Source organism: Ciconia boyciana, chromosome 1 (genome assembly GCF_034638445.1).
Source record: "Ciconia boyciana chromosome 1, ASM3463844v1, whole genome shotgun sequence".
Taxonomy (NCBI): domain Eukaryota; kingdom Metazoa; phylum Chordata; class Aves; order Ciconiiformes; family Ciconiidae; genus Ciconia; species Ciconia boyciana.
Window position 1 is genome coordinate 212,692,229 of NC_132934.1, and position 13,823 is coordinate 212,706,051.

The following is a 13,823-nucleotide window of genomic DNA, read 5'->3' on the forward strand; positions in this document are numbered from 1 at the left end:
ATCTCATTGAGTTGCTGTAAAGGTTTTGCATCTTTGAATGCCTAATTTAAATGTAGTGGAACATTAAACAGAAAGCACAACCACGGTTAGCAAGTCTTATTCCTATCATCTTAAGCAAGCCATAAGGCAACCCTTTTTTTCCTTTAGTCCAGAGATCATCCAGTCTATCAATCCTGTTGACATGCCACAAAACATTTCCAGCAACCTATAACCTCACGATTCAGTGTAAGAGTCAGGAAGGCTAAAATCCTATTGTGTGGCGTGTGCCATCAGAGTAATACAGGACAGATCAAAGACTTTCCTGTGTTGTAAGTTCCTGTGATGGTAAGGAGATTGTTAGGTGAAAATGCCCAGATATTCCTAGGAGTGGATTACATGGCAGACTACAGAAAAAGGGGGACGGGGGGGGAAGAGGCTTCAAATCCCTTTGGGCTCTGCCAGTCTGGTCCTAGGGAAATGCCCTTCTCTTCTCAAATATGATGAACAGTTTATCCATGGGTGAACACACATGCCAAGTATTAGAGAAATTTATCAATAGCAGGAGGACTATCAGAGCACTTGTGCAGTTTTGGCCAATTACCAATGCTACAAACAATCCCCTTCCAAATTCTATAATTCCCTTCCCGTGCTCCCTTTCATCCCCCCTGAAAATCCCAGAAGCCAAATTATATGTCAAGGGGAGAAAATGTTCTTGGCTTCTTGAGGCATCTAAGAGGAGAAACTTTGAAACATGGGATTAATTAAATGCAAATCTAAATATGGTGCAACAAATCATGCAAATTAAGCATTAACATATTTATGACTGAACAATCAGCAGGAGCCAAAATGTGTGTAGATAAACTATAAGTCATTGCAATCATTGGTTAGTACAGTACATAGCATATATTTATCCTTTTCAGTATTTAAATGAAAATATATAGAACATCTTGCACACAAATACTTTCACGATCTGTGTAGCCATGCCTATTTCTTAACTGTCTTTGCTGCCACTTAAAATTATGTATTGTCAAAAATACAAACAGTGATGAAAGACCTGATACATTAATAGAAGGAGACAGAATATTATACAACAAAAGAAAAGAATATCCACTTTTCTTTTACTCCCAATGGCCTTTGCAAAACAAAGCTACATTATCAATCCAGGCAGAGGTGGTTGAATGACCCCTTGAGATGCGGTGGAAAATCTGGAATGAATGACACATGCCCAGGTTCCCGAGTCTGCAGAGCACAAAGCCTCATGACTAGTGCTGGGGTTTCCTTTTTTTTTTTCCTTTTTTTTTTTTTAAATTAAAAACCTGTATGTTATAGAGAAAGCCCAAATGTGTCTCAGCATGTTTAGTTTCTGGTCTTTTCATGACATACCATGTCCATCTTTCAAACTGGAATCACGTGAACAGTTATTACACTAAGGAAACCATATTTCCGAACAAATATTATGCAACATTTCAAGTTACTTCTGACGAGGAACGTTCCCTACATCGCTAATGAGATTGCTGACCTCAACGCAAGGGACTCAAAGGCTAATCTTTGGCATCCTTTTTATGCCAAACATAACCTAAATGCTATGAATTCAGTATTAACAATGCTTTCCTGGTTTTGGTAGAAGAAATAGGTTAAACATGAATGTAAAAGCATAATGTTTTCTAAAGCAGCTGTCCTGGGAGAGTGTCAGATATGAATGTCATCCAGAATGCTGTAGACTTCTCAAAGCCCTCTGTCAGTCAGTGGGACTGGATACAGGAATCATGAGAACAATATTACTCCTCTTGCAAAAGAACAGGCTAACAGCTTTTGTATTTCCGCTTTGAAACATTGTCAGCAATCTGTGCAGCTGTCACTTAAAAGATGTACAAATGAGTTTACTTCTATAAATGCCGCATAATGATCCATCCAAGGCAAGATGCTAATTAAGATACATCTTCCTAAAACTTAGGAGCTATCGCCTAAATCCACTGATAAGAGCATACCAGCCTGAGAATGGGATATGAACTTCTTTCTCCATTAAAAATTGCCCAGTTACTCCTCTCTGTTTTATCCTTCTTAACAGTGTCAGAGTTACGTCAAATCTTTAAACTCGACTCATGACATCTAGCTCTCAATAGCCTTGTAGATTAAAAAGAAAAAAAGGAGTTTAGAAGCCAAATAAACAGAATTATTTGGCTCTCTAACTGCTATTTTCCTGGCACTTGAATATACTAAATTAGAGTGAAAAATCTCCCTTAGCTGACTAAAGTAGCTCAAAGTACCTCCCGTTGCTGGGATTGACTTGACAGAAGAATGGCCAGTTGCATGTGGGAATCCGTGAACCTGAAAGAAGTAATGTAAGCTTTCAAAAACACAACCAATGACAAATCATTTCTTTATACTGTTAGGAGAGCCAGTATCTCTTGGAATAGACCTTCTGCTTTAGTACTATAGCAGAATGCCTCGAAGCTAGCTCTCACCTCATCTCACCATGCAAAGAGCTCTGAAATGATATACTGAAATTTCTGAACCGACGCAAAAGGCCTTCAAAGACAAAAGACCATTCTCAGCTCATACTTCAGAATTTGGCTGCTCACTGCCTTTTTTAAGTCATACCACATCTATAAACTGGGGTTTAGATCACAAGCCTCTCTATCAGGTAACAAAACAGCTCAGTGACGTTATTTCTTTTAAAAGACATTGACTGCAAAAAAACCTTTTTTCTGATATGGCTGGGAAAAAACAACCAACCAAAAAAGTCATCGAAGGTGATGTTGACAGTAAACTATTTAAAACCATGAAAATTTACACTTCTATGTAAGTTTTCAAAACAAAACACATGTATGCATTTTTGCAGATAACACATCTAGGATACTACCTGATATGAGATGTTTTTCCTTGAGAACATTTCAAAAGAGAAAGGACAACAATTTAATAGCAAATAGAGTTAGCCGAATTAAAGTGGGGTCCAATATTGTCTTCTGAACAACAGAGATGTTCTAAACAGCCAAAGGCGGGAATCCACTTCTATCTTCTTACTTCCCCTTTAACAGAACAATATTGAGTTCTAGGCATCTGAAAGCATGCATTTACACAGATATTGGAAAGGTGTTTAGAGGAGGCCCCCTTTCATATAGACTCCACGAAGTAAAATTTATACCTTGGACTTCTTAAAACAAGCAGAGCGGCTCAATCTCTGCAATTTCCTCTTCAATCTGTAATCAGGGTAATACAGCCTGCTCTCCCTCCACCCCTTCTGCACAAAGAATAGCTGTTCATTGCACACCTTCAGCTACGCATTTTACCATACATTTCTAATCTGACTAATCAGTAGATTATATGTGACAGCAGTCTATAGGTGCCAAGAAGGAAAGTATATCCAATGTTACAGGCTATATCCAATGTTAGAATGACCCATGAAAAACTGCAGGTCACCCCCTGGACTCCGTTTCACGCCCCCCTCCCCCCAAATTTTGCTCAGAGCTCTCACAGTTAGCATAACACTGGGGCCTTAGAGATGAAATCTCTGAATGAATCACACAAATTGTATGACTCCATGATGCTCACAGTGATAGAGATAGCCAGGGCATTGCAGAGAAGCAAGAACTATTTCCAGGCAACAGGGACGTATAAAACTTGCCTATTAACTTACTTTTCTTCTTTTTTTTTTTCTTTTCTTTATTTCTTTTTCATTTAAATAAAGGAAACAGAACTGTAAATGATTTTGTCAAAAAGGACTGGTAGTAAACCAAAATTAGGTCTTGGAGTCAAATTTACATCTCAACTTGACTTCAACTCACTTTCAAAATTAAGAGGGGTTTTTTTTTGTAATTCCAAATGAATTTTTGTTTGGATATGTAGACAGCATTTTTTCTACCCACAACTCAACATGAAACTACGAGCAAACACAAGCACACAAGCTAGCAAAGCAAATTTCTAAGACAGTTAAAATATTAATAATACCAGAGTGCCATTCCTTGCTCTGACATACTAAGAAGGAACTGGTAAAGAAAATGGAGCCATGTCCTCAGCAATAAAAATCAACGTTTTTATCAGGATCAGGATGATAAAGTGTACATTGGTAACAGCTGTCTAGTCACACTCTAGGAATTAAGGACCTGTGCATTAAATTTGGTACTATAGTACTAATCAAGAAGCAGTTTTTCCAAGGTGTTGCATGTCTTTCCTATGCTTGAAGAAGGTAGTCTCTCCCAAAAATGTCAAGCAGAAGAAAAATCTGCTCGGAACTTCACAGAAAAAACCCTCCAACTTTGAAGCTGTCACTAGCTTATTTATTATCACAGTTACACATAAGATGGAAATTTCAAATCCATTTTCCTTTTTTTAGGCCAGCAAACACGACCGTTTCACTACTGCTCCTTATTTTGGCAAGAAAGACAACAATTTTCCCAGTCAACATAGCCCTCAGAAAACATCACTGACTTCAACGTGTATCCCCAAGGTAAGGGCAATTATTAAGGGCAGCTCTACTATGTTTTCCCACATTGCATCTATGCAATATAATTAATAAAATGATTGTCTAAGTGTATGTACATAAAACAACACACATACATATATACACACACACTCTTTCCTTTCTTCCCATAGCTTGCACAATGCTTACTTTACACAGAGGAAAAAATGTATTTATCTGAAACAAGCTTTCTCACAACTCTGTGACATAAAAATCACCAAGTATTTGCCAAAGTAAGTACATCAGTCCATCCCTAGGCACAGAAGATCAGTTTGATTGATGGTAGATTGATTCATTATAGGCAGAACTCAAGGAAGGGACCTTCCTAAACAGAATAAGGTAGTTGGCATTCAGAACATACAGTAAAGGAAGTTTATAGTGCAGAGTTCAAAGTTAAATATAAAAAAGTACTTACACCTGAACAATTTCACATTATCTAAACACCACTGGATATGATTACAAAGGCATTGAAAATACTGAAGTAAATTTACAATGCCTCTATAACTTAGATACTGAAGTAGTCTCTGAAGTGGCCTTTAATATTTTTTTTTCTTTTTTTTTAAATTCCTCCTTCATTTTCTCTTTATGAATTCTATACACTTGAAAACCAAGGAGCTCTTTCCTTTACAGTTTTTTTTTCTTCCAGCTTTTTCCAAAACAAAAATCTTCAGAGCCTAAGAAAGTGTTGAGAGCTTTTTATAATTAAAATTAGAACACAGTCTAGTTCTATGTTTTATATATTATTTTAACATTGGCTTTATTCCAGAATAAATAGTCATATGTGCTTCCTATATGACAGAAAATGTGTAACATATACTGTAGTCACATGCAACATTTTGATCACTCCAAAATATATCAGAAAGCTTAGTTTTTCCACTTGATAATAGATTTGAGACAAAAAAATGAAGCTTTTTATATATAGCACTCACTTTCAGTCAACAGAGCATCACTTTTTTAGATCATAAGACAAGATAAAGTACAGCTACACTATCTGACAATCCTTTGCCTTATTGCTTTTCTGTTCAGTGAAAATATATTAAAACCATTTCCATCAAAGAATTGATTTAATCTCTAGAGAGGGTGCACATGTTCAGTGTGGGCTAAGGCTAGTTAAACTGTAGCGTATACTATTTCAGTAAGTAAACATATATCTCAAAAACCTATTTCAACATTAAATTCTGCTTTTTAGTGTGAAATTATGACAAAAGGATTTGATGTTGACATAATACAAAGCTTTGAATGAGCTTAAAGTTTTCTAAGGGAGAAATGAAACCATGCATCTGTGGAGGAAGTGTTAATGTTTTTTAATATTAACCATCATACGAGTATCACTGTGATTTCTGTTTCACAGTGCTGGGTTATCTGGTGTGTAATCATTCTCAGTCTAATTACTTCCAGGTATCGATACACATCCTAGACCCTGGTTGGTTTATATTTTAAAATACACTGCCTTGCCATTAAATAAAAATCTATAGATTTGTGAAAGCTAAAGAGCTATTTCATATTTATTAAAGATTTCACTTACATTTGAAGTTCAAAAGAGGAAAAACAGGTCACACTTTCTCTTACTAATAAATCTAACACACACACACACCACACCCCCACACCCCCATGTTCTCTATTTAAAATATCCTTATTAACTTCATGTAATATTTGAAGACAAACTGTTTACAGAAGCAAGCAAAATCCATTACATGGGGGGGATAAACACATCCTTCCTTTACACAACAGAATGGAATACAAAGTCTATGGAACCTGGAGGTAGAAACCAAAACATTTTAACAAGAAAACACTTCCAAGAGGACCCCACGATTTCCACAGGCCACAGAGAATCAATATTCAAACAACAGACATCACCAACCTACAGCTCACCCTTGCATAAAATTTTTCCAGAAGACACCACTAAACACAAATCAAGACACAGCACAAAAAGTTGCCGACACCACCAAACCTCACTTTCTTTCCCTGGAGCATCCTCTAAGTCGCTTGGAGAGTGAAGAATTGGCTCACCTGCACCGGGGGGGACCAGCCGTGGGCACAGGCGCACTCTGACCACCACTCCCCCGGGCTGCCCTGGGGCTTGGCTGGGGATTTATGGGGGCTCTTCCGCACGGTGTCCCACAGAGGGACAATCTTGCTCCTGCTCTGGCTGGCACCCCCAGGTCCCCAAGAGGGAAGAGCCTGAGAGCTATACTGGAGCCCCGGAGGATGCTGGTGCCAACGACAGGTGCAGTGGGCATCCCTTGCTACGGGAGGCACGCTCCTGCCGGCGTCCGGGCCCTCGGACCCCCTGCCGCAGCTGTGCTGCTTGGGAAGGTGTGCGTGCATGCCGCACCCAGGGCTTCCTTTGGCCACTTTGCATGAAAGTGCTTCTCCTCCCAGACGTGAGGTCCTTTGCCGGGGCCTCTCCAGCCCCCTTGGCAGCAGCTAGCGGCAGGGCATGGCGGGAGCGGGACGCAGCACGAGCTGCTGGCCAGCAGCTCTGTGTCAATACCGGACTCCACTCGCGCAGCGACTTGACAGCATCCCCGCTGCAGGCAGAAGCAATCAATGCTCTGCGTGGCTGGGACGCGCGCCTGCATCCCTTTCTGGATGACAAACCACGGGAGAAAAAAACAAAACAAACCAAAACACTCTTGCAATTTTCAGGAAGATTTAGTCTTTTTCTAGCTGACCCTGCCACAACTTGCAGGCACCCTGCTGAAGCAGATTTACATGTACAAGCTCTACAGGCAAAGTGCTTTCTTGTGGAAATAGCATCTAGACAAACTACTGAAAAAGATACCCCTTTGCCAATGATCGAAACAGACGCGGGAGTGTTTTTTTTCCCTGCATGCCTGAAAAGACCTCGTCAACAAAATTGCATCAGAAGATGCAAATGACAAGTTCAGGAAGAATGTTATCTGCCCTAAATGCTAAACCCTAGTGTAAACTTTGGTATGTACTAATGTACATATACATAATGGAAAGAGAGCCAGGCTGAATTTAAAAATAAAGCCACCTAGAAAAGTTCTATGCAACACATTGACAAATCTCCAGCAGGCTGTATATATAAATGTGAATATATTTATTTGTGCATAAGGTCTTCAAGATTTTGATTGATGTATTATTTTCTCCTCTTTTTTTCACCCTTTACAGGTTCTTTGTTTCTTGCTAATAACCTTCTGGACCGTTTTCTGTAAATCCTCTCTTGGGTTTTTCTTACTAATATAATCTCTTTTCCTTAAATTTTCCTGCAGTCTTTATTTGCAAGCATTTTCTTTTCTTTCTTCTCATAGAAGTGACGGGGTGGAAAGAGTATAAAATTGGGTCTGATTGTTTCAGGCATCTAGAGAGGTTCAGGGATATACTCCAGTCCCAGGTGACTAAGTCTTTTGCCCCTTAAGACTCAGTGGATGTTGGACCCCTATATATCTACATTTTTTGGAGATTTTGTTTTAACCTAAGTGTGTCTCAGGTACTTTTAACCACAGAAAATAAACAATTGATTTTTTTAAAACAAATACAGGACTGTGTGACAGAACTCTTTTATGTCTATTGGTGTTCAACTAGGATTTAAGTACATAAAAATTAAACAGAATTCACAAGTGATATGCATAGTTTTACCATTCCAAAGACTAAAGCAAATTTACTTTTAAAGATTTCAAAGACAAAGAGACAACTATGACTATCTGCAAATATAGTTTCAAATGAGGTAAATGAATTTTTACAAATGCTTTGGTGCAATAAGTCTTGATTCAATTATTTAATTCCTCCTAAATTACTAACCTAAAATTCCTCAAAGCTTAGACATTGCTAAAATACATAACGATATAACCTGGCAGTAATTCTTAATGAAAAAATTATGGCAATGCTGTAACAGTGGAGAAAATATTTTGACAACATTGTAATTCAAATTGTCACATGTGAAACTAACTTCAGTTTTAACTGTATTTTCATTCAAGGTGCTTGTCCCAAACTATACTACAATCATGTTGTAATGCAAGGCTCATTGAGAACTTTGCTGAAAAGCCAAAATCATACACCTGGCTGTTTCCTCTCACATAACAAGTGCCCAACTGCAAGAACTCTCATAGCTTTGCATACAGTTAAGGTCACTTCATGTTTGAAAAACAAATATTAATGCGCTTCTGAATTGCAGATGTAGATATGGAAGCCAGCACTTAAAAATCTGAGCTAAGGGAGTCTACAAGGTAATCATTGCTACATGTAAAGTAAATGTAAAGACACATAAGACATCCATGTTTTTGCAATTTTACTCAAGCATAAGAAGCGAAGGTGTGCGAGCTGTCCAGAAAGTGGCTTTCCTCTAGTGCTCAAGGGTAACTCAACCCTGAGCACCCAAAAACTTGCCTACCAGAAGATAATCCAAATATTACTGCATCATTTCCAGCAGGACTACCTCTATGTAAGAAAGATATTTATTACCATTAATTGATCCTATAAATCATATATAAAATAATAACATATTTATTTATATACCATATATATATGTAAAGACAAAACACTAACAAGGCCAAATTCAGATTTCATTTTCATCATCATAGATCTGTATTAGGAGTGTCCATCAGCTTAAGACCATCTGCTTTTTTATCACATAGCAAGCTACCCAGTTCACTCCAGAATATATTGATGCTATTGCAGCTTTTTCAAATGCCAGTCAGAATCTAAAAAACACAGTTTAAATATGTCTGTCAAAGATATATGGAAAAATCTAGATAATTGCAGAAGTCAAAAAAGTTCACATATAAATTTTAAAAAGGCCACTCAAAAAAAAAGATATTAAAAAAATCAGGGCAAGCAAGAGCTACAACATGTTTGGGGAGTGGAAAGAACCTACACATTCTGTGACCAGACACACATCTACACTAATAATATTGGGTAAAGCCACCTGTACGAGAGCACTAAAATGGCTATCACAAACCCCCATAGTCCTACATTTTAAAGTAGTAAGTGACCTTTTAGCAACCTTACTACACCTCAACCAGAACAATGCAGAACTGCAAAGGCATCCTCTTGACTGAAACGTTTATTCATACACTGTTAAAACACTATATTTGAAATGGCCTCTTATCAGAATGTGGAAGAAGTTTTTTCAAAAGAATTTGACACCACTGAACTTACCCTGAACCTACCCAACACTTCAAGGCTGTTGCACACTTAGAAAATCCGTAAATAAAAGAATTCCTATTAATAGACAATTTAACTGTCCACATCTTTTTTTAAAGTTTGTCACTGCCTATGTGAGACAAAAACACTTGAATATGGGATGTGTATGTGCAACTAATTGCTAGACAACATGGTAAGATGGATTCAAAAGATAATGCGATTTAATCAGCTGTAATTGAACCATTGTATTAGACAGGATGGCAAGCACTTCTGGATGAACTTGGATTAACACATGGCTCAAATCCACATGCCCAACTATCATCCTAATTTGATAATAACTGGTGCACAAAGCAAAACTGAATATTGTACAGTACATTGTGTGAACTGTGTTTGACCCGATAATGTTGTGGAAAAATCTCACTAATTTTCTTTCTAAAATATTAAGTAGGCATGACAAAATGGAGCAAATAGATTTAGCTGATATTCTCCCAGCACAAATAACTGTAACTGGATTACAGTAATGTTGGACATACACCAAAAATAAATGCTGAGAAGAGTTTGCTTCGGGCAAAAATGTGCATATGGGAAACAAAAAATATTAATAGACTTCTGAAAGGGAAGCTAGAAACATGGGCAAAGATGATTTAGATGTAGTAACAGATTTTTCCCTCCAACCAAGGATGCAATGTTATGCAACCATAAAAAATACAGAATAAAAGAAGAGTAATAACCGTGGAGTGGACCAGCTTATTTAGTGGTCCTAAAATTTCTACAAATATTTTTCTAGAGAGAAAAATAATGAGAACAATTATTAATATGATAGCAAGGCTACTGAAATAAGTCGAATGCAATTTCTTTGCAACTATCTTTTTTATGTTTGGTGAAAAGCAATTATGTTTGTACAGAAATAATAGTCTTAGTGGTGACATAGACTCGAAGGAATGGTTGTGATTACTCCAAGATTAGGCTAGGAGCCAAGTGATCTGGCACAATGCATTGCTATCTCAGGGTACCTAGGAAATCTTGGGCAAATCGCTTGATTTCTGTGTCTATCCTAGATGTAAAATGAAAAAACCCCGCTTCATTTAGTGAAACCAGAACATAAGGGGTGAGGAAAGACACATCTGAAACAAAACAGCTCAGCCTCTACTTCAGGCCTGCCTAATCCTCCCTTCCTTCAGGTGTGTAAGACAAGAGAGGCATGCAGGACTACAACACCAAAAATAAAACAGTAAAAGAGGAAAAATATAATAAAAGGTGGTTATTTAAAAATTTCACCATTAAGGAAATTTCATTGGAAATCTGTCAATGGTCTGTAAGAGTAATATTTTGTTTACTTAAAAAAGTTGCACGATCCCCATATCCTTTAAACAAAAGGATGAATCTCAAGCTTTGAAGTTTTATACAAAAATATCAGCACAGCACTATCTGAGACACAGCTCCCTGCACAACATATCTGCCTGTATGATCAAGGACATATTATTTTGATTTTTATGAGAGGGTAGAAAAGCTTAAGGAGTTACAAATGCAAACATATCCATTCTCAGTGTTAGCTGCATGTCCTGGGGTTAACATAAGGACAATAGTCTAGAAATCAAGATACAATGAAAAAGAAAAATGACAAGGGTTTGGAAGGGAACTATATCAACAGAAGAAAACAATCCTCAGCTGGGAATATTAAGTCAAAGTCAATCATGTCAAAGCTGGTGGAGAACAGAGAAGCAGGTTTACCAATTTCACATCCAAGTGAATCAAAGAATCATAAAATTGCAGTGGAAAGACTGAAATACAAGAGCATTTCCATGCCAATACAGAACCATCCTTTACAGGACCTGCAATTTTCTGGTAGAGGTGTGTAATAGTTTGTGAAGTTCTCTCCTCTGGAGAATTCTGTGTACTTTATTTTAGTGCTTTAGTTCACCTTAAACTAGATTCATATAAAGCCATTAAGCAAAAGAACTTACATGGAACTGCAAAAAGATCTGTTTAGAAAAGATAGATTAAATGCATAGGGTAGAAAGGACAGCAAAGGTTGTTGCAACCATCATTTTCACTATGTGGGAAATACTGATGCCTCTTTTCCATCTGCTGTTGAGGACAAAGAGGGCCAGATTCAAGAGTTTCCCAAAATACTTAAATATAACCTTGAACCTCCACCCACTATCATGAGAAAGAAAAGTCCTTTGCTTGAGTACCTTTGGCCAGGTACTTTGTGACAAGCACTGCTAGGTCCAAGAACTTTAACCCCTTTAATAACCCTTCAGTTTTGCACTTCATACTAGCACTGTGGCAAATTTAAGACAACTTTTTTAAGACCTGATTCTTCATTTCCTGTTTTTTAGGAATTGCATTTCAGAACTTCAGTATCAGCCTAATACTCCAACACTGTTTTGCACATAATAAAAAAGGATATAAAGGAATGTTCATGGCTAATAGTTACTTAAAATTCATATTTCCAAGTTCAGTTGCATGAAGATATTCAGTACCTTAAACTATTTGTATTTGTCTCTCTGTTAACTTAGGAATAAAACAGCATGTTATTTACTATGGGTGATTTTTGATTTTGAAAGAGAAATTCAACTACGTTGGGTCTCCGTTCAGTAGTAACCTAAGCAGTAAAAGTATACCATAAATATGCAGGAGATATCCATGGAATAAATTAATCAGGATTTTTATTACAGAGTCACATTGCATAAAGATATATGCACTGCATGCATTGCATAAAGAAAGAGGACAATATAACCAAGGTAGAATTTTTGCAGTATATTTTTATTCCAATGCTGGCAATCCATGTAGCAAATGAAGAATGCCAGTTAGCCAACTCAGGCAGTCATTTTTAGGTGTAGTGCCTATTACAGCATCCTCTTTCCAACCGATTGCTTCCCATTAAAGTTATTTTGAAAGAACTTCACTCAAATTTATTAGCAGACAATGAGAAATTGTTTCTTCCCTATTAAGCTATTTGTGTTATGTTCATAATACACAACACCTTTAAAGAGTTTGGCACAGCTCTGGCACTGTCTTATTATGGGCCAGTTGTAAGCTTTCACTGCAGATGAATGGAAAGGAGAGAGATCTGATCACATAGCACAGCTAAAAAAGACAAATTTTATAGCATACATTACTGAGAATTCAAGTTGCTAAGCTCCTTCTTCAGCCTTTGGAAAATAACGACTTGTTTTACATGACTAACATAACTTTCACAACAAAAGCAAAGCCATTTGACTGGAATGTAACTCATTCAGCATTAAAAGAATATTGAAAATCTGTCTTGTTTCTCTACAATCCATACCTGGTCACCCCTGAGGTTTCATTTCAGTTGAAAACAATGTCTAAAAAGATTTCCCAAACAGCAATATCCTGGCGTGTTTTTGTAAACAAATTACATACAGGTCCATGTGCTGTGTATTGATATGACAAGGATGGTACATGAATCAAGAAAGGGAGATACAGAAGCAAGAGGAACCCTTGATGGCTTTCTACTGAAAAGAACTTTACCCATAAACACAGTCACTCTAGTCATCGGAGGTTTGTATATATTTTGGGTATCGTTTCTTAATATCTGTCTTCATTACTTTGAAGAGTAAAACCAATCTATTGGCATTATTTGGAGCACCTATAACATTACAGAGTACCTGCAACAAGTGGCCTCAAGGGCCTGGACCAATTGCTCTTTGCTTTGATACAGCTAGAAGTTACTGAGCTCAATGCAGGACTGACAGGATAAAATTCTAGAGTCTGTTATACGGTAGGTCAAACCAGATAATCGCAATAGTCTTGCTAGCGCTGTACATATGAATGAAGCCAAACTAATGGCTAAGATAAAAAGTAGTTTCTCTGTATTAGCGGATGTAAAGGCAGCCTGCTATTCATAGGTACTTTAGGATTCCACTTGATTTTAGGAAGAAAAGACAAAATTAAATATGCTTCCCAGGATGACACTTTGGAGAAAGATCTCCAGGATACAGCAGGTGAGGGACCAGCCACGTGCCTGAGCCATCTACATCTGTGTTAGTTAAAGCAAGAGGAAACATGGTGATACAGGAGAGCACTTTTCTTCCTTTAAATTGCAAGGATGACTTTTATTTTTATAAAAACATCCAGGAAAGTAAACCCTCAGTAACAAAACACATGACTTCTCTTGGAACCACTTGCTATCTTAGGAAAACGATCTGGTCTATATAACAGGATCACATGGAAAGCACATTAGCTTGTGAAGGAAATAGAGATGTTGTATATTGTCAAGTAGCAAATTACATTTATATAATTCAAACGA

General features: G+C 37.4%; 1 protein-coding gene across 7 annotated transcripts in view; it reads right to left on the reverse strand.

Annotated features, from left to right (window-relative positions):
• Nucleotides 1-13,823, reverse strand: part of DLG2 (discs large MAGUK scaffold protein 2) — a 1,049,275-nt gene that overhangs the window by 447,753 nt on the left and 587,699 nt on the right. For 4 of the 7 annotated variants that reach the window (XM_072850806.1, XM_072850804.1, XM_072850802.1 and 1 more), the window contains exon 1: nt 6,449-6,766. The exons of the other annotated variants lie outside the window; for them this stretch is intronic. In XM_072850806.1, coding sequence (XP_072706907.1) covers nt 6,449-6,766 — 318 coding nt within the window. Of the gene's footprint in view, nt 1-6,448; nt 6,767-13,823 lie in introns of those variants that run through there. 7 annotated transcript variants of the gene reach the window in all.